The sequence below is a fragment of the Crotalus tigris genome, unplaced genomic scaffold, assembly GCF_016545835.1.
Source record: "Crotalus tigris isolate CLP2741 ecotype Arizona unplaced genomic scaffold, ASM1654583v1 scf7180000017834.3080900, whole genome shotgun sequence".
NCBI lineage: Eukaryota > Metazoa > Chordata > Lepidosauria > Squamata > Viperidae > Crotalus > Crotalus tigris.
In genome coordinates, this window is record NW_024096662.1 from 909,824 (window position 1) to 937,461 (window position 27,638).

A 27,638-nucleotide genomic window follows, 5' to 3' on the forward strand; every position below is an offset into this window, starting at 1 on the left:
CGCCGCTTCCTTTCGCCACCGTGAGGCGCCGCGATCGCCCAGTTTAGGAGGATCCACGCTCAGCGCTGCCCCGCCGGTTATATGCAGCATAGTCCGCGGTCTGGCGTGGGAGATGCGCTCGCGCTTTTGCTGGCTTAAAGCTGCCTTACTGCGGATTCAGATCCACGAAAGGGTAGCAGCGGGTGACGGACGTAAACTGCAGCGGGCAAGAAGCAGGTTGTTTTAATTCCCAGGAGCCTTTGCCCGCGCCACTCCTTGGTTGGATTGATGGGAATTGAAATCCAGACTTTTAAAAGGTTCTCAGACTTTCTGTCTCGAAGCCATGAGATGCGGCTGCTTAAGGTATGGTATCTGGAAAAATGCATGTTTGAATTGTCCTTATAAAAGGCATTCGTTTCAGCAATTCCGAATTTGAATTATAGCAGGTGTCTCTAAGACCGATTCATTGCATGAATTCACTAAATTGTACTTGATCTTAGAAATAAGCCCCACTGTGGTGAGGGAAGTTAGCCCAGAGAAGGAAATATTAAAAGGGCAGAAAAATATATTTTTCTTCAAGGATTTTTTAAAACCAAACCTGGCCCCAAATCTATCTCTCTGCCCAAGCAAGAGCTAGCCCCATACAAATGCAGATGTAAAACCATCAGAAAGTTGAAGCCAGAGCACTCAAGAAGACAAAGAGAAAATCTGCATGCCCCACCTAAACTCTAGGAGTCATTAGCCCCATCACCTGGGAAGCAGGATATGATAATAGGATTAAACCACAGATATCAAGGCCTAGAAAAACACTCAGAAATAGCTTCAAGGTTCATGCCACAGGAACAGGAAACTATTCCAAACAAGGCTAGAGGGGGTATAAAAACCTGCCCTCTGTTCTTTTTTGCAAGGACTATCTTTCTGCTTCTTCAATAAACTGTAACCTTCTTCCCAAAGCAGTCGCCATGTTGCTTATTTATCCCCGGCTTGGATGAACCAGGATGCAGACTTACTTCTGACAGTGGGATCTTTGATGCTCTCGGAGCTTGATTGTTTTCTTGGAGACCTTACCCAAACTAGGTAAAAGCATCAGCACTGATGATGTTATCTAGTTTAAGTAATGTCTGCAAGAAAACAACCAAGCTCAGAGAGGGTCCTTGGTGTTCTCTGAGCTTGGTTGTTTTGTCGCAGATGTTTCATTACTCAAAGTAGGTAACATAATGTGTGTTGCTGATGTTACCTAGTTTGGGTAATGTCTCCAAGAAAACAACCAAGCTCAGAGAGCACCAAGGACCCCTTATACCAGTGGTTCTCAACCTGTGGGTCGGGACCCCATTTGGGGTCGAATGACCATTTCATGGGGGTTGCCAAACAAGGCTGTCCTCCATTTTTTCCTCCTTTTCTTTGGCCACGCCCCTGGCACCTGGTGATGTATAAGTGGTTGGGGGTCACCACAACATGGGGAACTGTATTATGGGGTCGCAGCATTAGAAAGGTTGAGAACCACTGCCTTATACCGACCTTGAGCTACAAATATTCTCCTTTATTAAGCCCCACTGAATTCAGCATTAAACTTTTGTCAGAGGCTATTGAGTATTTTCATTCAGGCAACTTTCATTTTCTTACCTCTCAAACATACAAGTGCATTCTCCCTCACTGGGGTATTTTAATTTTGAAATGCATGTGTGAACAATGGCATCTGTTGAATATTCCAAGCACCTGACACGTGAAGTCTTGTTTAGGAGCATTTAAAAAGGTGTTTTAAATATACAAAATTTGTTTCAAGGTTGTGCTTTGGCTAATTTTAAGTTACTTAATCAACTGGGTTTATTTCTGAAACACATGGATGTATATAGGTATGATCAAGCTGCTATTTCAGAGGCTATTCTGAAAAAGATCATTCATCCTTCTACCCTCTTCTTTTTATCTCAGGGCATTTCAGAGTTTTGTTATAGGAAGCTGCAGTATGGATCCTACCTTGTAGAAAAGAGAAATATGAATATTAAGGAATCCAAAGAAAAGTAATTATTGGAAGGTAAAATTGCACTTACACATATGTTAACATTGCCAAATATCTCTAAAGGTACAGCTTGTATTGTAATTTTTCCCAGTCAAATACATACCTCTTGAGAAATAAGGCTCTCTAAATTGGATTTATTTCCAAAATGTTTTTAGACATCTTGTCTAATTATTTTTCCTGCATATCCCTTTATCTCCAAATACTGATATTCGTATTTAACTTTGTCACACACATAAATGTAAAATTTCTGTTCTATATCCAGTGCACATAAAAGCTCAGTATGATTTAGTTGATGGCAAATTAGAGCTAACATTTTTACATTCTGGCCTTTTCGTTATTGCTGTATTATTGAATATGGTTACCTGCTTGCTACTGCAGTTCTTTAAACCACAGAACTGGAACTACCAAGGGTAATAAAGAACAGTTGTAATGATGGGAACAATTTCAGCTTTATTTCAATATGAATTATTAATAATACCGTGTAGTATGCTATACAACATTTTCAATCCATGTGCATTTCCACAGTGAGATGTTGAATTTGGTAATATCAATAAGTATCTATTGCAAAACAGGGATTTGTGGTTTGAATTGGTTTTTAAATAATGGAGAATTTGCATGAGAAATATTCCAGCCATGCTCCAGTGTAAAAGTATCCTGCTTCTATATAATGGAGAAAGCTGTAGGGAAAGCTGTGCTATATGAGCCACAAAATGCTAGAAGCAGAGTAGTTGTGTGATGAATGTTACATTAGCTTGGGGAATAATTTCTGAGTGATTCTGATAAACGCAGCCTTTTTTCCTTCTGCTCTTTTTAAGGATATAATGCATATTTATGAGATTTGTTTTTTCTCCTCCCCCCATACTCAGTAGGGTTCATTGAGATGATGTTCATCATCATCCTTTGTATTTATTAAGAAACTCAGCAGACTTTAAGAGAGAACAAATTCCATGGTGATGAGTAAAGCAGGACTGCTCTGCTATCTTCCAGCTTAGTTTCCTTGTTGACCACAAAGAAAGACGTTTTCTGGATAGTGCAGAATTTAGTAGCAGGCTAGTGGATCACCCCTCCATTCTTCTTCTACCAGTATTTGTACACTAACGGTTTCTTTTTACTAGCCTGCTAAAAATCTGAATTTCCAAGCATGTTGCAGATGAGTGGGCTTCCCCTACTTTATGGCAGCCATGGGAATTCAGACTGCATTAACCTCCTCGAAAGCCACATTAAAAATAGAAAAGTCAATTGAGTTTTGCACATTTAATCCCAGATTCTGTTTGGTATTTTAATTCTGTTTTGTATTTCTCTTGAGGGGAGGGCAAAAAGGTCAAGCTGGTGGCTCTGGAAATTTCCCGTTTTTGCATATATCATGCATGTAATAAACCTAAAGAAAGAAGTGGGCTTCAATCATGGTTGCAGCCACCACTTTCACTTTTTTGATGCCCTCTCTGCTGACTTTTCATACTTCTGTCCTTTTTTCCTCTTCTCTTGGTTATTTTAGCCATCCTCAGTTACACTACAACACGGGTGTCAAACTCACTACGTCACATGACGTGTCGCGACATATCGCGACTCTTTTTGCATTGCCGGCAATGGGGTGGGCGTGGCTTCGGTATGATGAAACCGGCCCATGGGGGCTGCAGTTTGACACCCCTGCACTACAATGTCCCCAAGCCTAGCCAGATGTTAGAGATTCTTTCTCATTTACCATAGAAACAGCTGAGAGGTAGATGGACAACAGGAAAAACTTCCCCCTTTTAGGCAGAACCAAAGCAAATTTAAATCACCTTCATTTCATACTCTTGAGGTGTTCCTTCCAGGGAATGTAACTGAGCCAATTTCCATTTAACTCCTCTTTGTGTCCCTTGTCCAAACCAAAGGCATATTTATTTATGAGACTTATATACCGCTTTAAGTGCAAGAACTCTCTAAGCGGTGTACACCAGTAAGCAATGTATATATATATATTTACATTGCCCCCAACAATCTGGGTCCTCATTTTACCTACCCCGGAAGGATGGAAGGCTGAGTCAACCTTGAGCCGGTGAGATTTGAACCGCTGACCTGCTGAACACAGTCAGCTAAAGTGGCCTGAAGTACTGCACCCTAACTGCTGCGTGTCCCTTCAAGTATCTTTCTAGTCTGGGCCACCAGATCATGTACCAACACCCAGGCTGATATTGAAACTCTTCTCCCCCCCAAAAAAAAAATCAGTGAACAAAGCATACACTATTATTTGTTTATTTTTAAAGAGCACTAGAATGCCTTGGCTTATTTGTCTGGTGCACTGCTTCCTTAAAACGATTCAGAGATATTTGTTTGCAGCTCAGGGCAGCATACAAGATTAAAAATTCACAATTAAAAAATCCATAATTTAAACCCCCCGCAGCCCCCAGCCCCAAAATTCAGGCTCCACCAATGATAGGTTTGATGTGTCTATTTTGAAGATGCCTCTCAGCAAAAAGTGCCTTAATTTAACTCACATTCTATTTGGTTTTGATTGCATTTTGCTTCAACAAAACAATGTCAGCCAGTTTTTTTTTCTTTGCATCCAAGCTGCTTTCCCATTTTATTGTTTCTCAATTAGATCACCAGAAAATTAAACAAGGAACTACTTGCAGAAACATGTCTTGATTGTTTGTGCTGAAAGTTAAAGCAAATTAAGAAAAAGTAAATTAAATTAAAATACACTTTTGATATTCTCAGTAGTGTGCATGCCAAAATGTTTATTCATGTTCTCAGAGATTTAGTTTAATTTACCCTTTTATGAAAAAGTGTGGTCAATATTGTCAACTGTTAACAAGTCATGTTCCTTTAAGGGGGGGGGGGAGAGAGAGAGAGAGAGAGAGAGAGAGAGAGAGAGAGAGAGAGAGAGCAGTCTGTTGCTATAGAAACCAGTACATGCATTGCAACCTCTTTGTAAAAAGAAAGAAAACACAGATGAGAGAAGGTGATTTGCTTGCAGCTGCATAGTTTTTCCTTGCTTCTTTCGAGGCTCATTCCCTTTTGGGGAAGAGATATAATGGTGAACATATTTGGGATTTATTTTTGTATTTAAAAGATTTGTGTGTGGTCTTCCATCACACAGGACCGCTGTTGTTGAGTGTAACGGGTGAGAACAAGAGCCGCGAGGCGATGCTTGGGGCAGGAAACATTTCAGTTTTGGAGCCATTCTTTCTGTACTCCTGAATTCACACGTTCATTGTTAAACCCGTTATCAAGTTGGGACTTAATGCGTGTTATCAAACGATTTCTGATCGATGGTGACCCTTCCATCTCTACATAGGGCACAAGGAGACTGTCCACCAGGAGCTGCCAGTTCCACCAATTTTAAAGTAATTACGGCTTATTTCTTCCCCCCTGGATTCATTTCACTCCTAGAATTATCTCTGGATTGGACCCAGGTTTGGCTTGTTTTCTATGCAGGTTGATGGGATGGGATGTTTGATTAATGTGCACTTTCCTTACCACTCTATCCTTTTGAGTACTTGTATCATAAATTATTTCAGACTTTACTGGGGTTTTTTTACCTTTTTTTAGCCTTGCGATGAAACCCCATCTCTGAGTTGGCCTGTCTGTTTTGTTTTGTTCTGTATTGTTTTGTTTTGTGTTGTTTTGTGATTTAGGTGTTGTGTTTGTGTTGAGAGTCAAGTCTACATTTGGGCGTTTCACAGGGCTCTTTCCATTTTTCAAGAATCCTAATTCTGTGTATAGAAAGTTATCTATTGTCATATTTTCTCCAGAATTCTTCATGGAGAATCATGATGTAATTTAGTCTCTGTGAGATGGAGAAAAAAATAGGTGATATTAAGGGGCTAAAGATAAAAAGCCACCATTGGGGTGGGTGGGTTAGGCTGCTTTAACTGCCAGATTATTATTATTATTATTCAAATAAATCTGAGAATGCTAGCTTTTTGAAAATTTTGGAAGAAAGCCTTCCACTACATTTTCAGAATTCCCTATGGAGAGGCAGTGGCTGTTCAAATTTGTAATGTAGATATATTGAGCATTCTTAAACTTTCATGGAGGAGTCAGCCAAACTCTTATAGCAAGGTTCAGAAAAGTGTCATATTCATTCATTAAACTGTAAAACATGATTAAAATGGTGTGAATAGTGTTTTCTGAATTTCTGGATTTACTCCATATAGACTGGAGACCCAGAGTTATATAATCATTAAGCTGCCATCCTAGAGACAGGAGATTGGAATTCTAGTCCTTCCTTAGGCATGAAAGCCAGCTGGGTGACCTTGGACTAGTCCAGGGGTAGGCAACCTTGGCTCTCTTATGACTCGTGGACTTCCAGCTGGCTCAGGAATTCTGGGAGTTGAAGTCTACGAGTCATAAAAGAGCCAAGGTTGCCTACCCCTGGACTAGTCATTCTCTTAGTCCAAGGAAGAAGGCAAAGGCAACCTACTTCTGAAAATAAAGCCAAGAACACTGCAAAGATTAATCCAAGCACTCACCAAGAGTCAAAAATCTTCAAAGGCTTTCTTTTACACATACACACACACACACACACACACAATTTAGATTTCCATAATTATTAGATAGGGGAGAAGTAAGCACAAAGGGGGGAAAATACATATATTCTGCCATGTGTTTTTTATTGTTATCACTCTACACAACTAATGCCAAATCTCAAATTGTCTGTCTCTCTGCCTACTTATCTAACCTACCTACCTAACCACTTGCTAAGTAATCAACTTTTCTGGTTACTTTTTCTGATATTCATTTTATTTAATTGGAGACTGTGATTCTAGGGTTTGTGTATCTGTCTGTCTGTCCACACATATATATGTATGTTTACACAGAGAATATGAAATTTCCAGATGCACATTTGGCCAAGAATTTTATCTCAGTTGTGCAGCCACAAAACTAACGGCATAATGCACACATCTGTCTGGTTTGGATTGCTGGAATTTAGCTACCTTGTGCAAAAGATGTGGGAAGGATCAGATCTAAATCTGTATGAAACGAAATTCTGTATAATTTTACAATACTATCCTATCCACATCAGCTTTTTTTCCCATAAGTTGTATTCATGCAGTCTCAGTTATCCCTGCCTTTGGGATGTAAGCCTATATCACAGACATGTCAAACACAAGGCCCGGGGCCAGAGGCAGCCCGCGAAGTGGTTTCATGTGGCCCGCGAAGCCATCTTGGAAACAGTGAGGGAACAGCCCCCTCTGCCTTGGCCCTGGCCCAGGCCAGCTGGGAGCCAATGTACAATTTTGTGGTGGCCATCTTGACACTTGCCCCGGTGGACCATGCCTTGGCTCTTGCCCCAGTCCCATCCCCTTCTGCCAGAGACCCTCAGATCTGTCCCACTCCTGGCCAGGCCCCCATAGACACCCTTGACGCGAATGATGTAGAACTGGCCATGCCCACCTGATAGCCACACCCACTCCTTCCATGCCCACCCAGTAGGCTGCACCCACTCTGGCCACACCCACCCCGCCCCCCCAGGGCAACTGCAATGCTGATGCGGCCCTCAGTGAAAGTGAGTTTGACACCCCTGCTATATCATCTCAACAGCAGTAATAACTTTTTATAAAAGGACTTCTGTGTGCAGGGATAGGATAACCTGAATTATTCCATTTCCTCACATAGCATTTGACTACAATTGCAACCACCCAAGTTATGATATTACTGTTTAGGAACCTTATTATATGGATAAAGAATATTATTACAATTTGCCACTATTAACAAAATCCACCTCCTCTTTTCAGAGCACTACCATTACTGTGAAAAATGAATCCTTCCATCAGTTCCAGGTCTCGAAGCTCTCATTTGTCCACGCAAAAAAAGTTGTCTGAAGAGGCAAAAGAAGTTGAACTAACAGAAAGAATTCCAGCTGCCAGCAAGGAAGCAGTGGACTTCCTTTCCCTCATTGGTGAGTGGCCTTTTAATATAGGACATCTACTCTTGTGTTGTTTATTTCAGAATTGTCTTTTAAGCAATAGCTATAGTTAATGTGAATATTGTGTTTTACTGAATTTTACAAAATAGGTATCTCGGAGAAATGTAGGTAGGGTGCTAAACCAGATTTTTCTGCACCAGACACCTTCTAGTTCTGCTGTGACTACAATTCCCAGATTTCATAGCTATGATGGGAGTGTAATCCTAACACAGCTGAAGGATGTTTTGCTAGAAAAGGATGCCCAGAATGCAGTACTACGAAACCTGGGTTTTCAAAATCATAATAGATGCAACAAAGTGAGAGATTTATATCAGATCAAAGTACACATGAAGATAAGTGTTTACCCTCTCCTCTCCAACTGTAGTTAGGAATTCTTTCATCCAGACGCCTATTAAGACAGAAGATCTTTGAGACCAGGCTAATGTAGTTTGGCCCTCCATTCCTAACAGCTAAGGAATATTTTCAATCAGCATGAGCATGAATCTTCTAATGTTAACATTCTAGTCTTCAGCTTCCAATCCACATTAATTTGTTAGTTAATTTTATTTAAAACATTGATATAGCTACCCATCTTAAAACCAAACTTTGAGAGGCTTACACTCAACAATAAAAATCACATTTACAATTACAACAACAATAAAACTCAAAAAGAAAAAAAGAGAGAGAAAAATCTGGTGCCACAACCACATTTTCTTCCTATGATCTCAGCCATCACAGTGCCTATGGGAACAGCCAGGTTCTGAGTGCTTCCCAGAAGATTAAAAGGAGAGTGGGGATTGACAGGTCTCCAGGGAGAGGGTGTTCCATAAGGTAAGAGCTGCCATGGAAAAGGCAGGCTTCCAAGACCCCATAATGCTCATGGAAAGGAACCTAGAATGTGCCTATCCATTCTGGTGGAAGAGACAGAGGATATCCTACAGATAACCTGGTCCCAAGCCATATGGTTCTAAAGATACAACCAACACCTTGAATTGCATCTGGAAGGGGACTGAAATCCGGTGGAGCTTATGCAGCAGGAGGTGAACTTAGGTGAATCCAGAAATGACCAACAGTACCCAACACTGCACAATTCACTGCATTCTGCACCAGTTGTAGTTTCTGGATAGTTTTCAAAGGCAGCCCCATGTAGAACTCACTGAAAATAGGAAGTGATCAAAGCATGATTGCTGTGACCAAGGCCTCCCAATCCAGGAAATGGTCCAATTGATGCACAAGATAAATATATGAGAAGGCCTCCCTAGCCATAGCTGCCACCTGCTCCTGAGCAGTAGATGTGAGTCTAAGAAGACCCCCAAATTGGGCACTAGCTCTGTCTAGGGGAGTGCCACCCCATCCAGAGTCAAAGATGGCATGTCACTGCAACCTAGGAGTCAAAAATCCAAAACCACCCCATCTTGCCAAGATTGAGTTGGTTGCTCCCCATCCAGATCTTCACAGATTCCAGGCACATTCAATTTCCTCTTCTCTTCTCAGCCCAGATTGTTGATCTAATTGTCATGACATTCTATAGTTTTACAAAGTTGTGTTTTGGCATCAAACCATGCTTTACTTAACAATTCCTACTTTTCATTGGCTCCTTGAGCCTGCTCTGTCTTTGAATAGAAAAGTCTGTTGAAAATGTACTCTCCTGAATAGGAAAGTATTTGTGAGCCATTTGTGGTCCAAATGCTGGTTGAAAGACAAGAGACTTAAATAATTTACATAATTCACATAACTTAAAGCTGTCCAGTTCCATAAAAGATGGCCAGATGTTTGACTGTGTTTCCATGAGACTAAGCAGACTTAATATGCCTTAAGTGCAGTTTTTACACATGGTTGTTATTGTGTAATTCATTTCCCTGAGTTCTGAGAAAAAGAGGGTTATTTGAAATTAACCCTCATCTGATCTATAGACAAAGATGAAGGAAGCAAAAGGTGGGCTGCATTCTCTCCCCTCCCCCCCCGCCCCTATTTGCTTTCACACAGATATATTCCACATGGGCAAATTGAAGATGAAACCAGGACAAGAAAGTAGTAAAGAGAGGTTCTAACCCAGTGATGGCGAACCTTTTAGAGAACGAGTGCCCCAAAAACTGACCCCTGTCACTGCTTCGCCTCCCATCCTGCCTGCTCTGCCCCTACCTGCCCCCTGCCCCGCCCACCCGCAGGGCCCTGCACTGCCTCCACGGTCCACCACAGCAGATCGCCGTGGCAGCCCTGTAGCACCATGGCAGCCACACCCTCCGCCCACACCCCACAGCATCATCTGCATGCTATGGGGCGCAAGGGCGGAGTCTTGTCCCTGCTGCCTGGCTATGTCCTTGACTGCGCTGCTCTGTGCGGGCCGTGCCTGGGGCGACTCTCCTCCAGGGGGGGGCTGCTGGTGAGGAGGGGGTCATGGGGGAGGCAGGGCTTTGGCGACGTTGTGTGTGCCCACAGAGAGGGCTCCGAGTGCCGCCTCTGGCACACGTGCCATAGGTTCACCACCACTGCTCTAACCCAACTGGGCCGTTCCATTCATGGCCAACTGGGCCATGTCGATCTAAGAGTGAGCAAAATTTTCTCCCTGTCTTCCTGAAGATGAAATTGCTACATCTCATTTCTCAGAAATAAAAGAAATTCAGCCCTGCCTTTTTGAAGAATCGCTGGTGGCTATTTCAGAGTCTGGAGAGACTATAGGGACGTTTTCCATCTCGGTGAAGTGGGCCTGCTATTCTCTGGATGGCTGGCAAGAAGAAGACTGTTTCCTGGTCCGTGCAAACAGCAAAGTGGCAATCGATGGGGTGCCTTGCAAAATCTCCCTTACAGGTAAATTCAGTGCACTAATTCAGCATAAGCCAGTTTGGTCTAGTCTAGTGGATAAGGCACCAAACAAATTAGCATAATGATAGGGAGAAGAGAAAGACTAGACACATTGCTATGCCTAAATGCGAGCTTCCATTTTTGAAATTCCCATTCACCAATTTTAGAAACGTAGAGTTAATGATGGTAGTTAGAATTATTCAGTTTGATACTCTTTTCCCTTATTCTGATCCCGATATTTGATCTAAGGTTGCTTTGGGCTTCTTTATACTTCTGGAACATAGGTCTTCAGTGAGCAGAATGTTTGACCTACTATATTAATTACACATTTAATATTTACTAGATCATTAAAACATTTTAATTCATGTCCTAATCGGCTGGATCCTACCAGATTTATTTAGAAATCTCATTAAATTTTCTTGTATGCTTTTTGGTATTAATTGCTTTACCATAGAATATAAATACTATATAATATAAATAAAAGCTAAGTAAATATCTGTACAATAGATACTAGAAGCTGCCAGCACTAATTTTCATGGCATTTACAGATGTAGTAAAAAAAAAAAAAGTTAGCTTAGAATTGCATTCAATAGTGGTCTACATATTTTGTGTGACGTGTTACTCCTTGCAGCTATCAGCTCTTCAATTATTTCCTATTCCTTTCTGATTAGCAGAATGTGGTTAAAATATTTTTATTATTGCAGGGACATTTTCTAAATAAATAAAAAAAAAACAAAATATTATGTGGACAGTTGCAAATACATCCGTATCATTAGCCATTCCTTGCTGATGTAGTTGTTACAAGCTAGTCACATCTTTACTAATGTAGAATAAAAACAAGAAAATGCAAGGCTAGCATTTTGAGACTCCTCTTTTCCCCAAATACCTCCTTAGCTGCTTTTCTTACTGGAAAGTCAATAGATCAGGACAAGGAATGTAAAAAACTAAATTTCATTCTTGCACAAATAAGATGTTGCCAGGCAAGGTTGGTTACTGTTATTAAAAGCAGTTCACACCAGAACAGAAAACTGTAGACAGACCCTCTGTTGAAAGATGAAACATTTCAAGAATGCCAAGAAATTTCCATGCAACACCAACATGCCAAGATATCCCAGAAAAGTTTTCTCTAACCTAATTTTCCAAACTAAAATTCTTATTATCTGGACCAATGTGGCCATTCAGAGTCATAATTAAACATATCGGGGATATTAAATTGGGAAAAGCTGCCCCAAAGGAAATAAACAGTTGTATCATGGCCTTGATTTCCTACAAATGCCTTTTTTTCCTATCAGGATATGTAACAAAGAAACTGGAGATTTTGGAGCAGCACATTCAGGAAAGTGTGAGGGTGAGTATATTATGTATTTTGCTTTCCCCCTCACTGCTGGCTTCCTTATCCAGCAGGGATCTGACAGTGCTGGAACATCTGTGGCCTCCCACAGATTCCCTCCCCTCCCCAAAGTGCTAAATGTGCAAAATAAATAAACCCTTTAAAAACTCAGGAACAAGTTGGCAGGTGGGTCGAGTAAGAGAAGAGCTACTTGCTAAATGTCAGTAGCAAAAAGAAAAAAGGGGAGGGGAAGCAGAAGCAAGAGCACAGTACTAACAAATTATAGGAAGAAAGTGTGGGTTGTACATGCATGTTTCTAGTTTATCTGAGCAAATGAACAAAGAATTGAGGTTGGTTGCGAACAATGTTCTCTCTTCCACTTTTCTAGACAATGTCACTTTTGTCAATCTCCTTACTTTCAAGAAATTTCTGGCCTTGCCTTTAAGTTTGCTTTCTTTTTAAAGGCTAATCACTCTCAAAAGAGCGATAAACCTGGGTTTAGAAGGATCTCATGTTCAAGTAGTGCTTCAAAAAATGTCAGTTGGACATTATGGGGGAAGATGTCTGGTTTCTACTACACCCCTAGTCAAAATAGTTATGGACGGCAGTGACCGTATAGGAGGGGTTATGCTGACAGCATTGAAAGTGGCCAGTGGCAGAAGCCAACCCCTGACTGCGTGATCAACCAGATTATTGAGAGAGCATGCAGGATTGTATTCATGACAGAAATTGTATTGGGAGAAGAGAGAAAATGCTACTTTCAAACTGGAACAGCACAAGACAAATAAATATAAGCTGATTCTACAGGGCACCCGAGTCATGAGGACAATCCCTAATGATAGTTAGCAAGACATTTTTCATAACACAGGCAGAGGACTGGGAGGATGGGTCTAGATTCCTTCAACCTCTGTCTTGTATTAAAGAGGCATGATGGTTTACTGCAGGGGTCTTCAAACTTGGCCCTTTTATGACTTGTGGACTTCAATTCCCAGAATTCCTCACCCCTGGTTTAGTGGCTTAAAAGATATCGGAGGAGGTCTGTGCTCCTGCGGTTTGAGTCCTACCACTATGTGATGCTCCCGTCACTTGCCTCAGCTCCTGCCAACCTAGCAAACCAGATCAAAAGCGATGTAAATTCAAGTAGATAAATAGATATCACTTTGGTGGAAAGGTAACAGCGTTCCTTGTTTTGCCACACGCTTTGCGTTGTGGCGTGATGTCGTGGAAGCCACATGACTTCAGAAACGTCCTTGGACATCACTGGCTCAAGAGCTTGAAGAAATGGAGAGATGATGAGCACCACCCTCTAAAGATGGCTACAACTTGCAGAGTAAAACCTACAGGGACACCTTTACTTTTTTAAAAAAAAAACTGTCTTGCATTGAGGTAGGTACAAGGAAAAGAAGAGGGCTGCCAGATCTAGATTGCAAAACTCTGAATAGCCATTAAATGGCATTAAAAAAATGGGAGTTTTGCAGAGGCAGTTCCTTCATTAGCCCTTAGAGCTGTTTTGGAGTGTCAGCAGGCACGTGGCTAGAGATAAGCCAATTAATACTTTCAGAAAGCCTTTCATAAACGTTCCTCATCATAGTTCCATGAATAAACAGTAAAATCATGAGAAAAGATGACTTGTTCTATATGGTTTGTTAACTAGTTAAAAAAAAATCACAAGTAACAACGGGCAGTTTATTAACAAGCTTTTTAATTTCCTCGAAATGATTTTGATTCAGGGGTAAGCAATAAGAAGTGGAGGTTACTAAACTATTAGAGTGGGGAAAATCCAAAAGTGATCCTGAAAGGTTCAAGAGAGATCTTTTTTTTTAACAAATTTTATTGTTTTTTTTAAGTTCTTAAAGCGACATGTTCAGGACACACCGTGGTGCTGGGGTAATCAAATATCTTAAAACAAGACATATATACATAATATAATCAATACGTCAAATATTCCCTCTCTTTTTCCCTCAAATAGCATAGTATATTTAAAATATCCAATTCTAGCTTAAATTTATTCAACCTGAACCTGTTTTTAAGCTTTATCAATTTCTACCATAATCAAATTAACTTTAAATAAAAACATTTTCAATTCAAATATCCCTTCCACATATGTTCTACTTTCTTAATTTTATCAAAATCTTATTTGTTTCTTCTTCCATTAATCTCCCTTATTTAGAGTAAAATATTAATCTATTCTGTACCTATCAAATCTATCAATTGATCTATCTCTTCAAGCTAAAAAAAATAATATACCTTAAATCATGTCATTCCATTAAACAAAATTCAAGTCTCCAGTTAATTATCATGACTAATAACGTCCATATCATCAGAAAATCATATCTTATTAAATTTCAATTAACTATTAGTTCACTTCAAATCTGAAACATCTCTTCAATTTTCGTCATTCCATTACATCATAATTTTCATAGAAATAAACCTAACATTCTAAAAGGAACATTCCTAGTATTCTAAATTGTCTTTAATCCCTTATATAGAAAGATATCTTATTTTTAAACAAAAATATTAATCTATCCTAGACACATCTAAATGTATATATTTATCAAACTATTCTCTAGATATCTAATCCTTCACTTAATCAATCTCTTTAAGTTAACAAATTAATATCAAACATTAAATCATCCAACTCTAAGACATCTTTTTATTTCAAACTTAAAATCTCAGTCCTTACATCAGTCCATAGTTCTAGGTTGCCTTTAATCCAATTTAAGAAATTTTAAATTTCATTTTTCAATCTTATTCTAGCTTTCCTCTTTTGCCAGGTAGGTTTCCATAACAGGGCTTCCCTTCCAAATACTAGGTCTCTTTTTGTTGCTTGTAGTGTCACTTGATTTGATACAGACCATCTTGATCTCTGATTTAATCCCAAGAGAGATCTTTTTGAACTGAGAGAATGGACAGCAACCAAACTGCAAATGCAATTCAATTAAATATAATTTAATCATCATTATATGTTTATACATTGGGACGCACTTCACGTATACACTAATGAAGTATCTGCAGCTAACCAGGAAAAAGACTTTGAAGTTGGAATCAATTGCTCAATGAAGAGATCAACTCTGCAGCAGCTCGGAAAAGGAACAATGATTATTAGATTGGTGCTACATCTACAACTGAAATCTCATGTACTGTTCTAATTGCCATAGTAGAGCAAGAAAAACATGTTGGAAGTTGGTATCAAAATGACTGGAGGCATGAACATTTTCCTTAACAAGGGAAAGCTTACTGTAAATGTTTGGGATTCTTTAATTTGAAAAAAGGGCAGCTTGAGGGAAGGACATGATCCAAGTGTGTAAAATCATGCATGGCATGGAAAAAATGTACTAGGAGACGCTTCTGTTAGAACAGTGTTTCCCAAACTTGACAATTTTAAGGCATGAGGACTTCAACTCCCAGAATTCCACAGCCAGCAACGCTGGCTGTGGAATTCTGGGAGTTGAAGTCCACATGCCTTAAAATTGTCAAGTTTGGGAAACACTGTGTTAGAACAATAAAAAATCAGAGACATCTAATGAAGTAAATTATAGGTATTAAAATAGAGAAGAATCACCTTTCCTTCCCTAACAAATAATGGAAGTTCGTAATCAAAAGACTTGATAGTGATCACTGATTTGAATGGCTTTAAGGAGAGATTGGATACGTGTTCGTGGACAACTGGCCTGTCAAAGGCTGTTCTCATGGTCGGGGAGAAAACAGGAGAAAGGGAGTGATCTGCTGTGTCACCTTGAGCTCCCAGTAAGAAAAGCTTTCAGGAAGCTCACAGGCGAAAGTTAACTCAATCCTCAACTAGTTGTGAAGCTTCCACCTCCCACCTGGGACCAATCCTGCCACTTTTCTATGTTCTTTTTTTTGTTGTCGTTGTTTTTCCTGCAGTTTAGAAATCATCCCGTGGAAACCAGGACCCGTGTGGTGAAGCGGCATGACCAACTTTATGTGACCAAAACCATAGTGGAAAAAGATGTGAGTGAAGTGAGCTGAGCCTAAAGAGCCTGGAATACTAGCCCAATTCCCCTCTTCCTCACAGTTCACATGAGTTAGTGGATTACAATCTCTATAGCTTTACCTAGATCTCAAGACAGGGACTAATCCAGCTCCCTTCAGCCTATCAAGATTCCCACACCCATCCAGCCAGGTGTCTGTGAGAGTTTCACCAGCCTCTAAAACCTGCCTAACCTGTTGCTATGAATCCTGTTAAATTAAAACAAATTAACCACAATAAGATAGATTAGGGAAGGCTGCTCTAGTTGATCTTGTCATTTAACTGCCTTATGGAAGCTAATGTGGCACAGGTGGAGAAACCTTGGTGCTAGAGCAGTGGTTCTCAACCTGTGGGTCGGGACCCCATTTGGGGTCGAACGAGCATTTCACGGGGGTCGCCAAACAACGCAGTCCGCCATTTTTTTCCCCTTTTCCTTAGCTGTGCTACTCCCTTTTATTCTATTGGCTTTTGAAAGCCAATAGAATAGACTCTCTTGAATAGAGTCTAATTCTATTGACTTTCAAAAGCCAATAGGAATTGTCCAGGCTGTCTCTGCCCTGCTGAGCCCGCCAAAAGTCCCATTCTGCAAACAGTGCTGCACCAGTTGAGTAATCCTCGACTTACGACCGGTTGAGTAGTCCTCAACTTACGACCAATTGGGGGTCACGGCATTAAAAAGGTTGAGAACCACTGTGCTAGAGCATACAAAAGCCCTTTGCGTCCTGGGCACAGTAACAAATAGTATTACCCTTCTTTATCTGTGATTCACCTTGCTTCCATGCTGCTGCAGTAGTGAATTCCTGAACTGTTGGACTATATAATTTCCCTTCCAATTCTTGATGGTACCCTCAAGACAACATAAGAGGTATTCCCAGCCAGGCTATTTTCATCCAGGTATAGGCTGAACCTGAGGGAGGGATTAAATGTGTCATCAGTCATGAGTCCCTGCGCGCCACAAGAGATTTAAGTCTAGCCCACCTTGAATTCCTTTCTGTTCTTAACTCCTGCTAATTTCCCTTGACTGTTGATAGTTCAGATTCTTGTAATAAATCTTTATACTCATTTGAACTGCCTGAATCTCCTGATTTCCCCAGTGCTTGACACCATGTGATTATTCCCATAACTGCTAAATTTGCTGAAGGGTCTTCAGAGCACACCTTCATTAAGCATCTCTCTAGCACTTATTCTCAGAGGGGCCTTGAGCAAATATTTCCCTATTCATATCTTTCTTGGGGCTTGCAAGCTTTGCTACCCTATCATTTTCATTTTTAAAGACTCCTTTTCATTTAAAAAAAATGCATGGAAAGCTCATATGGCACAAATCAAATACTGATGGTCAGGCTATTCTTGGTTCTTTCTTGGCCTTCTGAGGTAAACACCCATTGTGTAAAAGAAATGGCACGAGGGTGGGAAGTCCTGCTTGGATGTCATTCCTTCCACTGTCCTCTTGGTCGGCTGAAGGAAATATTGTCTTATATGGCATTTGTTATTTTCTGAGGCGTGGGGGTGAATGGCTTCAAGCCAACTTGAATTCTGAAAGTTTGGGGGACATAAATAGGGGTGTGTTAGGAAGGGAGCATGTAAAGTTAATGTCAGATAAATAGATGGCTTTTATCGGAAATGAGAACACTAACACTCCTAGTCTTAACCAGTTTGTGTGGAGAGAGAAGGAGAATTATAACCTCGTATTCCTCTTCCTCGATCTTGCCAAAAAAATGGTAGCTTGGTCTTGGTTGTGCCTTCTATAAACCCCAAACATTTTCCTTCAAGGAGGCCTGCTGTTCTGGTTGTTGACTGAGCTTTTGTGAAGGATGTCTAGCCTTTTCTCTCTCCCTCAGGAAAAGATCAACGTCAGCACGTTTTCTTACAGATGTGCACAACTTGAGGGCCTCATCTCAGAATCTGCCAACTTCTTGTTGCTGCGGGTGATGGCCAGGAGGCAGTCCTTACCACAAAATGCTATTTTCCTCTCATTTGACTCTGACCAACACGTCTGTACCTCTACCTATGTAAGCTCGGGTTGTGGATATATTATAATGGAGCAGCTGGGTATCCAGCAATATAGTAGCAATTCTGTCTTGGAAAGGAATTATAGATTAGTAGTAGTGCACATGTTTTGCCCACAAAAAGTGCCAATGTTAGCTCTGGCATTTCTGGATAAAAACTGGGGGAATCTGCCTGAATCTCTTATCAAATGACCACCAATCAGCTTCAGACAGTAGAAAGTTACATGGACCTATAGTGTCTCTCATTATAAAGCAGTTTCTTGTAGCTCTCTCACTCTACTTTGACTTATCCAGGCATACTGAGTCCTTTCCTTCCTATATATTTATAATTGGTAAGAAAAAAGCAAAGTATGCGTTGAGACAGAGGATAAAAGGGCAAGGAACAGAGGTGTAGCCTGTTTTGATGTTGGCGGATAAAAATGAAGCCCAGATACCTCTGCCCGGAGTTTCTGTTTATCTAGAATAAACTCTGAATGTCTAGAATATCTAAGCCAGGGAAGAAAGATTACCAGCTGTCCAGACTAAAGTGCAATAAATAGATCAGGGGTCTTCAAACTTGGCCCTTTTATGATTTGTGGACTTTAACTCCCAGAATTCCTCAGCCAGGCATGCTAGCTGAGGAATTCTGGGAGTTGAAGTCCACAAGTCATAAAAAGGCCAAGTTTGAAGATCCCTGATATAAATGAAATGTTGAAATCAAGTACTTATTCACTAGAGCAACTAAGATACTGTCTGAACAGCCATCCTTATGCACCTTTCTTTGCCATTTTTGCCAATTCCCTAATCTCCTTCTAGAAAACCCTCGGCTTCCAGAAGCAGAAAGTGAAAAAAGAGGAAGTGGATGTGTTTGTGATTGAAAGGACTGTACAGTCTGTGGAAACGCCCCCACTGAATTGGCAGTTCTACTTCCTACCAGATGGGTAAGAAAACTCTGGTATACCGGTTGTCCCTGACTTACAACCATTCATTTAATGACCATCCAAAATTACAACAGCGCTGAAATTACGACCAGTTTTTACACTTATGACCATTGCAGCATCCCCAGTCATGTGATCAGATTTGTGCGCTTGATAAACGGCATCTATTTTCAATTGTTGCAGGGTCCTGGGGTTCTAGGATTGTCGTTTGCAGCCTCCTTAGGGAACTTCGGACGAGCAAAGTCAATGGAGAAATTCGCGAAATTCGCTTAACAGCTGCATGAATCACTTAACCGCTGTAACGATTCGCTTAACAAAGCATGGCAGAAGTGATCATAAAATGGGGCACAACTTACTTAACAGTTGTCTTGATTAGTAGTGGAAATTTTGGTCATAAGTCAAGGACTCCCTGTAACCACTCCTGTTTCAACTTTTCCTGCATTAGAAGTAGTTAAATAATATTTCTCTAAATCAGCGGTTCTCAACCTGTGGGTCATGACTCTTTTGGAGGTCGAACGACGCTTTCACAGGGGTCGCCTAAGACCATCGGAAAATACATATTTCCGATGGTCTTAGGAACCGAGACACCGCTCCTCTATCCGGCTGCCGCCGCCGCCCTCCTCCACCAGCTCCTCCGCCTCCAGGACGCCCTTCTCCAATAGCGCCTGCTCCTGCCGCCGCAGCACCATTGCGCGCGACCCCGACGCTGCCCCGGGCCGGCTCAGCTGCGTGAGCGGCCGAGCCAGGTCTGGGCTGCTCCTAGTGCTGCCACTCGACTGTTCCACCGCTGACGCCACTGCTGGCTGAGCTGAGCTGCGGCGCCGAGACGGTCCCCACGCCTCCTGATTGCCCAGCCGCACTCCACCCCCAGCTACCCTCCGCACCGCACTGGAGCCTCCCCCACGCCACCCAGCCCACCTCCCTTGCCGTCGGAGGCCGCCTCGGCCCTCTGACGCCCAGCGCAGCCCTGGGGCTGGCGGGCAGGAGAAGCTCCTTCCTGGCTCACCAGGCTCCAGGCCTCGGAAGCGGCCAGGCGGCGGGGAAGAGGGTGAGGCGGCGGCGATGCCTGCATGTGCATCAGAGGCCGGCTGGGCGGGGAGAAGCGGTGCCTTCCCAGCAGGAGCTGGCGCTCCAGCCGCATCCCTCTCGTGTGCGACGAGTTGGGGAAGGGTTATGGCGGTGAAGGGCTGCACGGCGTGGAAAGGGGCTCCTGCGACCCCGCTGCTGCGATGGCACTCAGGAGGCTGGAGGGGCAGGCAGGTCCCGGGGGGGCGGCTGGGAGAGGGCAAGAGGTGCCGGGATGAGGATGGGGGGCTCCAGGTTGGCGGGAGCTAGAGGGCGGCCAGCGGCTTCGAGGCGCGTGGATCGTCCTTGTGGCTTCCGAGGGCCCGGTGGTGCCACCGCTTGGTTCTCCGCCAGAGCCTTCCCCTCCTCCCCGGGCAATTGTGCGGAGCTGCTTGTGCATCCTTGCCTGCAAGGCTGTGTGCCCAGGCTGAAACACAGCACTTTTCCTACCGCGTCTCCGATTGGTCAAAGAGGCAAATGTGATTTCCCTTTCCCTAGTTTTTTTCATCTGCACTGGAAAGGACAATTTGGGCTATTTTATTACCGGTACCTGTTGCTTGTTTTATTACTTGTTGCCTTTGCTGAACCAGGGAAAATTGGTTAAAGTGATTTTCAGGAGCTGCAGAATGCCTCCAAGTAAAACCACAGCAATTACCCGGCCCATTTTCCCTGCTAGGGCATCTGTGTGTGTCTACAGACCTTATTGGACTACCATCCCCAACAGCCCTAAAAAGCACTGTGGAAGAGTGGGGAATGCTGGGAGATGCAGTTCATCACCATCTGGGAAAACATGACTCTCCAAAGATCCTTCCTTCCTCCCTCCCTCCCTCCTTCCCTCCCTCCCTCCTCCTGGCTTTCTATCAATCGAGGCAGATTGCAGAGCCGCGATCCACTCCCACGAGCCGGCAACAGGGCCCCTGAAATCAAAGGAGAAAACCTGTTTCGAGGCTGTAAGAAAGGATCCCTCTCCCCTACCCGGCCCCCGCCACAAGCAGCGGCAGAGTTTGGAAAGGCGCTGGTCCGGGACCCTTGGCTACGGGAGCAGGCCAGCGGCGGCTCTGCTCCGATACGGGGGACGAGAAAAACGGCCGGAAAGGAAGATTAAATCATTCGAGCAGACCCCGCTTTGGATAAGGCTTTGCGGCTCGGAGCGTTTCGTTTGGAAACGTTGGCATCAGTTTTAATCCGGGCATTTGTGCTTTCTTACTCCTGTATGCGCGCGCCTGTGCGTTTTCCCTGGTGGTAGCCAAAAAGGGAGGGGAAGGGGCAACGGGAAGTGTCCTTTGATACATCATTTACACTCCTGCCTCCCCAATCAGGCTTATTTGGAAATCGGTCCGACGGACCTGGCTTCCTCAATCAGCCACCGGGGGTTAAAATATCTTTCTCCATTGGGCGTTATAAAGCACCTTTTTCTTCCTTCCCCTTCAATCTCTCCGTCCTTCCTTCCTTCCTTCCCTCCTTTTTTCCCCCTTCAATCTCCTTCCTTCTCCATCTCCTTCCTTTCCCCTTCAGTCTCCTTCCTTCTCCATCTCCTTCCTTTCCCCTTCAATCTTCCTTCCTTCCTTCCATCTCCATCCTTTCCCCTTCAATCTTCCTTTCTTCCATCTCCTTCCTTTCCCCTTCAATCTTCCTTCCTTCCTTCCCCTTCCCTCTCTCCCAACATTTTTGAGCGAGGAAGAGTAAGCTTCTCCAGCGAGCATTGCTATATTGTATTTGTGATTAATCACTATGCTTTAATTATGTTCAATTCGTAGCAATGAAAATACACCCTGTATATCAGATATTTACATTACGATTCATAACAGTAGCAAAATTACAGTTATGAAGTAGCAACGAAAATAATTTTATGGTTGGGGGTCACCACAACATGAGGAACTGTATTAAAGGATCACGGCATTAGGAAGGTTGAGAACCACTGCTCTAAATACTCCAAGGATGGAGTATTTAGATGGCCCTCTGGATCAACGTTCCCCAACCTTTCCGGGTTGGCAGCCTAGTGCGGGGGAAGGGGTGAAGAGGGGATGGTTTTGTGTGAGGGGCATGTGCACACGCACATGCACACACAGCTTCACGAGTGGGCTACGAGTGCCGGCCTGGTAATGGGTTGCGGCCCACAGATTGGGAATCCCTGCTGTAGATGTTTTCTGCATTCAGTCACTCTCATAGCCAATGATTGGGGAGCATAGAATTATAATCTGACAGCATCCAGATAGTTCACATCTTATCTAGAGTACTTTTGCAGAGATTTGGAAGATTTTTCAATTCAGAGGCTGATTTTGAATCCCATGTATCTGCCCTAAATCTTCTATAATAATATAATAGAGAAATGACACGGTAAATCCTTAACACTCTATACCCCACTGCCCTCTTGTGGTCAGTTAGTGAAGTGTCAAAGAGACAGTGCCATTGAATTCATACTCTCCACAAGGCAACTGTCCGGTCCCATGTTTTATGGACAGAAAGCAGTAATTTCAGTAAACTGAGGAAATATTTCCTAAGACTATAGCAAGAGACCCACTAGCTACCTCTTTTTTTTTCAGAGCACATGATGGCATAAGCAGCATTTGGGGGTTCTGTGTTCTACTATCATAAAGAGCTTGCCATATTTTCTAAAACTTGTCAGCTTCATAAGTAGGTTCTGTCATTGCTTGGTAATTTAAGTCTTGGGAACTTGGATAAGAGAAATAAAAGGGAAGCTTTGTAAATTTGTACTGGAAAACATGTCGGTGGATCAATTACTAGAGACAAAATTGAAAATTGAATTCAAAATTCAATTTATGACTTCACCTAAATTTAATATATTATTGCCAAAAGAATTCCGTATGTATGCATGCCAATAATAAACCACCCAAATTTCACCATGAACCTAGGGAAGTGATATATTGTTTTAATCCCATCCAGAGACATTCCATACCTCCATGTAACCTCAAGCTTTCTTCTTTTCAGTGGGGTTATGAGTTAGAACTTAAGTTCTTTTATGGCTTCCGATGTTGATAATTGGGAATCATAAATCATTTTGATCTGCTGCAACTCAATATATCACCATTTGTCTCTAGCCCAGCTCTGCCATTGGCTATTGCCTCTCTCTTGCAGTTCCACAGACAAATGCAGAAACTCCCATTCATTTGTTTCCCTTCCTTCTTCCTCCATCCAGGCATTTATCTCGCCGTGTACAAGTTGGATCCCCAGCCACCATGGTGATCCTGCAGATGCCCATTTTGATTGACACAGGTAATATCCTCACAGACATTCTTCCTGTGTTGCAAATAGGAAATGTTGGCAGCATTGAACTGGGATGGCTGCTGACTGAGGTGTTCTTTTTGTCTGAAATGGACAACTGTTAGAGTGGATCATCTGTCGCAGGAAAACAACGGGAACACCTTCTCTTCAAAAACAAGAAAGTTTCAAACTTCTACTACAATATGTTCTGTTGCATGCTTATATATCCCCCATTCCTATAGATCAGGTGTAGGGCAACCTTGGCTCTTTTATGATTCGTGGACTTCAACTCCCAGAATTCCTGAGCCAGGAATTGAATTGAAGTCCACGAGTCATGAAAGAGCCAAGGTTGCCTATCCCTGCTATGGATCCTGAATAATTCTCATCCATTTTCCATCTTTTTCCAGATGAACCAGACCCTCGTCCTGTCTTTGAAAAAGTCCTCTTAGACTGGGAAGAGGATGCTGAATTATATTCCAAGTTCTTAGACAGAAAGGTAAGTTGTTCAGGGATTAAGGGCAGAATAACACCTGAAGTACGGCTCACAAGATGGCAGACTTCTAAGCTCATGGGATAATTAACTCATTTTGCTTCTGCCTTATCTACAGGTAGTCCTCAACTTACGACCACAGTTGAGCCTAAAATTTCTGTGGCTAAGCAAAAACAGTTAAGTGAGCTTTGTCCCATTTTACAACCTTTCTTTGCCACAGTTGTTAAGTGAATCACTGCAGATGTTGTTAGTAACAGGATTAGCCCGACTCACTTCATGGGGTGCTTGTTTTGGGGAATATAAGAGGAGGAAGGAGTATGATGCATGTTTTTAGCCTTGAGTTCCTTATAAAGTAATAAAGGCACGATAAAAATCCGATAGATAAATAAATGTATGTTAATAGCTGGCTTGTGAGACTGCTACGCCTCTAAGAATTCTGTTGCATTTTTACATCTGGCTTAGTCTAAGATGTCTATAGTTTCCCAATTGAATTTGTGGTCGAACCTGTCAGCATGTTGCGAAATTAAGGCATTTTCCTCATGTCTACTGACTTCCAGATGATGTTTGTGGGTGCATTCTTTCAATTTTCTTCCTGTTTGCCCCACATACCTTAGTAATTTTCACAGATCTTGCATTAATATGTTGTAAATGACTCAAATCTGATGTTTGGCTATTGGTGTGCCACAAAACAACCCCCATCAGTCAAGTTTACTGAACAATTACAGCAACAACCCAATGGCACAGAAAAGAAGTTGGGGAAGGAGTGCTAGAGGCATGATATTCTGCAGTAACCTAGAATTCCAAAAATCTGAAATAGACTATCTATCCATAGAATAGAATAGAATACTGGAAGGGACCTTGGAGGTCTTCTAGTCCAACCCCCTGCTCAAGCAGGAGAACCTATACCAGTGATGGCGAACCTTTTAGAGACCGAATGGCCAAAAACTGCCCCCATCCCCATTCCACCCTGCCCACTGGGCCACCCACCCCCTCCATGGCCCGCCACAGATCACCCAGGCAGCCCAGCAGTGCCATGGTGGCCACGCCCTCCACCTGCAGCATCATCTGTGTGCAATGAGGTGCAAGGGCAGAGTCTTGTCCCCGCTGCCTGGCTATCATGTCCTTGGCTGCGCTGCTTTGCATGGGCCGCACCCGGGGGCAACTCTCCTCCCAGGGGGCTGCTGGTGAGGAGGGGGCCATGGGAGGAGGTGGAACTGGGAAGACAGTGCGTGTGCCCACAGAGAGGGCTCCAAGTGCCACCTCTGGCACGCGTGCCATAGGTTCGCCACCAATGACCTATACCATCTCAGACAAGTGACTGTCTAGTCTCTTCTTAAAAATCTCCAATGATGGAGTACCCATGATTTCTGGAGGCAAGTTATTCCACTGGTTAATTGTTCTTACTGTTAGGAACTTTCTCCTTAATTCCAGGTTGCTTCTCTCTTTGTTCGGTTTCCAACCATTGTTTCTTGGCCTATTTCTGGTGCTTTGGAGAATAATTTGATCCCCAATTCTTTGTGGCAGCCCCTCAAATACTGGAATATTGCTATCATGTCACCCTTGTTTCTTCTTTTCTTTAGACTAGTCAAACCCAAGTCCTGCAGCCGTTCTTCATATGTTTTAGTCTCCAGACCTTTGATCTTCTTAGTTGCTCTTCTCTGAACTTTTTCCAAGGTCTCAACATCCTTTTTGTAGTATGGTGACCAAAATTGATTGCATACTCCAATGCAATGGATATCTAAACAACTTCAACAAAAAATGTGTAACCATACAACCAACAATTACACAAGCTGCACAAACCTATTAATAGGATAACTGCTATATGTCAAAAGCCTCTCTGAAACTATCAGCAAATTGCTGTACCCTCTAGGCATCCTGGGGGTCCATAAACCAACAAAATACATCCAAACTATTCTAAGCAAAAGCAACAGCTATTGAATACAAAGCATTTATAACCTACAGCAGAAAGATAGTAGAAACCACAATTGCAATTGAAAAAAGTTGCCGACATGCTAGGCCAAACTAGATCCAAAAATGCAAGAGAATTCCTAGAAGCATGGCTCTGATGAATCATCCATTAACAGACATTTTGAGATAAGCCTCATCTGCAAATCATTCCAGAAAGGAAGCAACGAAAGGTCAAAGAAAGACTCAAACACACATCCCCCCTCTCCATCACACACCTATTAATCAATACCCAGACAAGAAAGAACAATTGAGGAAGAAACAATGCCCCCAAGACAATTTATCGTATAAACAACCAGCAAGCTCTACTCCTGCATGAACTGATGATGTTTCTAGCCTGGTCACAAAAGTTTGCAAGAGCCAAAGTAAGTTCAGAAAGCACCAAGAACCCAACAATTCAGACCTGAAGTACTTGTATTCCCCATTGTGGCAGGGTGCGATCACTTCTAAATTTTGCAACATTTTTACTTAAAAACAAATGTTGTAGGGATAAGGATAACGAGAGAGAGAGAGAGAGAGAGAGAGAGAGAGAGAGAGAGAGAGAGGGAGGGAGGGAGGGAGGGAGGGAGGGAGGGAGAGAGAGAGAGAGAGAGAGAGAGAGAGAGAGAGAGAGAGAGTCATTTTCCTATGATGCTTCCTGATTTTTGCCCAACAGTGAAGGGGTGGAGGTTTATAGAGAACTATTTCACATTTGGCTTATTTAGTAAATGGAAATCTGACTTGATTGGAACTTGTACTGAATAAAAATGTCAAGGTGTAATCTGGAGGTAATGCTTAAGAGCTACAGTAGTTGAATGTAGAATAAATTAATTATACTTCATTCTCATGAAAACAGTGGGACTATCATAACTAACAAATTCCATTGATTTCAAGTGAATTTACTTTGGCATCCAGTATCACAAATCTCCAGTTAATATATAATCTAGTCCTGGAGGAAAATCCTAGTGAGCATCATAGGGCTGACGAGTGGTGCGGCTATGACCAAAATGCCAATGGGATAGCAACACAAGAAATAAGACTAGAGCATTTATGTTCATACCTATGTTGGAGATGATAACAAGTAACCTGGTGCTCCTGAGATGTTTTGAATGCAGTTGCTAGTACCATGGCCAACAACTGTGAGGCAGATTATGGCTCACACCCAAAATACATAGCCGATGAAGCTATATATCTCTTGAGGCAGGAGAGTTTTAAAAATTTGTGCTGCAGATGTGTGTGTGTGTGTGTGTGTGTGTGAGGGGGGAGAGCAAATGAGCATCTTATTTGGATCCTCATTTACTGCCATTGAAGAGCTATAGCCCTAAAGAGAGAATGGGCTGGTTTGCTTTCGACAGGAAGAGCTACAAGCAAGCCATGCTACCTATGTCCGTCGCCATCCAGAACTCAACACCTTGCTGGCAGATTTCTTGCAGCTGCTGCTCCTTCGCAAGCCTGATGATGTGGTCACCTTTGCTGCTGAATTCTTCGCTCCCTTTTCTGCCCAACAACCGCCGTGCAGATCATTTCAGTCGTCTGACAGGCCCAGCCCCTTTCGCAGCCATGTCTAAAATGACTGTGATAAAAAATAATAAAGATCCAGGGAAGAACTTGGGAATTTGAGAGAGCTGTTTCTTTTTTCTTTTCTTTTTTTAAATTTTTATTTTTCCTTTTTTTCTTTACAAACAAACATAATACACGATACATTTTTCTTTTACCTTAACAATACTATGTCCTATATCTCTTAAGTTTATTTACATTTATTTACATTACTTCTCATACATTTTTATTCCGCAATTCTAGCCAGTTATAATACATGTCCCGTATCTCGTAAAATTCTGTAGCTTCTTTGTCTTTTATTTCTAAGGAAAGTTTGTTCATCTCAGCACAGTCTCATATTTTACATACAATCATTGCATTTGTTGGTGTGTTCTCCCTTTTCCAACATTGCGCATATGCAATGCGTGCTGCAGTTATAAGAGAGA

General features: G+C 42.3%; 1 protein-coding gene across 8 annotated transcripts; it reads left to right on the plus strand.

Moving 5' to 3' along the window:
* Positions 1-13: 13 nt before the first annotated feature.
* Positions 14-27,271, plus strand: LOC120307926 (ciliogenesis associated TTC17 interacting protein). Of its 8 annotated transcripts, XR_005556698.1 has the most exons (13): positions 14-342; positions 1,909-2,011; positions 5,277-5,394; positions 7,720-7,883; positions 10,497-10,697; positions 11,984-12,039; positions 15,907-15,993; positions 17,851-18,021; positions 18,814-18,938; positions 23,158-23,234; positions 23,630-23,718; positions 25,293-26,042; positions 27,012-27,151. XR_005556698.1 is itself a non-coding variant. In XM_039343219.1 (12 exons), the coding sequence occupies exons 4-12, from the start codon at positions 7,742-7,744 to the stop codon at positions 25,413-25,415; spliced, it is 1,071 nt and encodes a 356-aa protein (XP_039199153.1). In that variant the 5' UTR covers positions 14-342; positions 1,909-2,011; positions 5,277-5,394; positions 7,720-7,741; the 3' UTR covers positions 25,416-26,208. The 8 variants fall into 8 exon arrangements, 7 of the variants coding, with proteins under 7 accessions (XP_039199153.1, XP_039199150.1, XP_039199149.1 ...); XM_039343219.1 differs by lacking the exon at positions 27,012-27,151 and having other exon boundaries at positions 25,293-26,208; XM_039343216.1 differs by lacking the exon at positions 25,293-26,042 and having other exon boundaries at positions 15-342; positions 5,079-5,325; positions 27,012-27,271.
* Positions 27,272-27,638: the final 367 nt, after the last annotated feature.

Coding starts and splice junctions, on each gene's coding strand:
- LOC120307926 (XM_039343216.1), top strand. CDS start 7,742: ATGAATCCTTCCATCAGTTCCAGGTCTCGAAGCTCTCATTTGTCCACG. Junction 10,698..11,983: donor TTGCAAAATCTCCCTTACAG/GTAAATTCAGTG, acceptor TTTTCCTATCAG/GATATGTAACAAAGAAACTG. Junction 23,719..27,011: donor CCAAGTTCTTAGACAGAAAG/GTAAGTTGTTCA, acceptor TGCTTTCGACAG/GAAGAGCTACAAGCAAGCCA.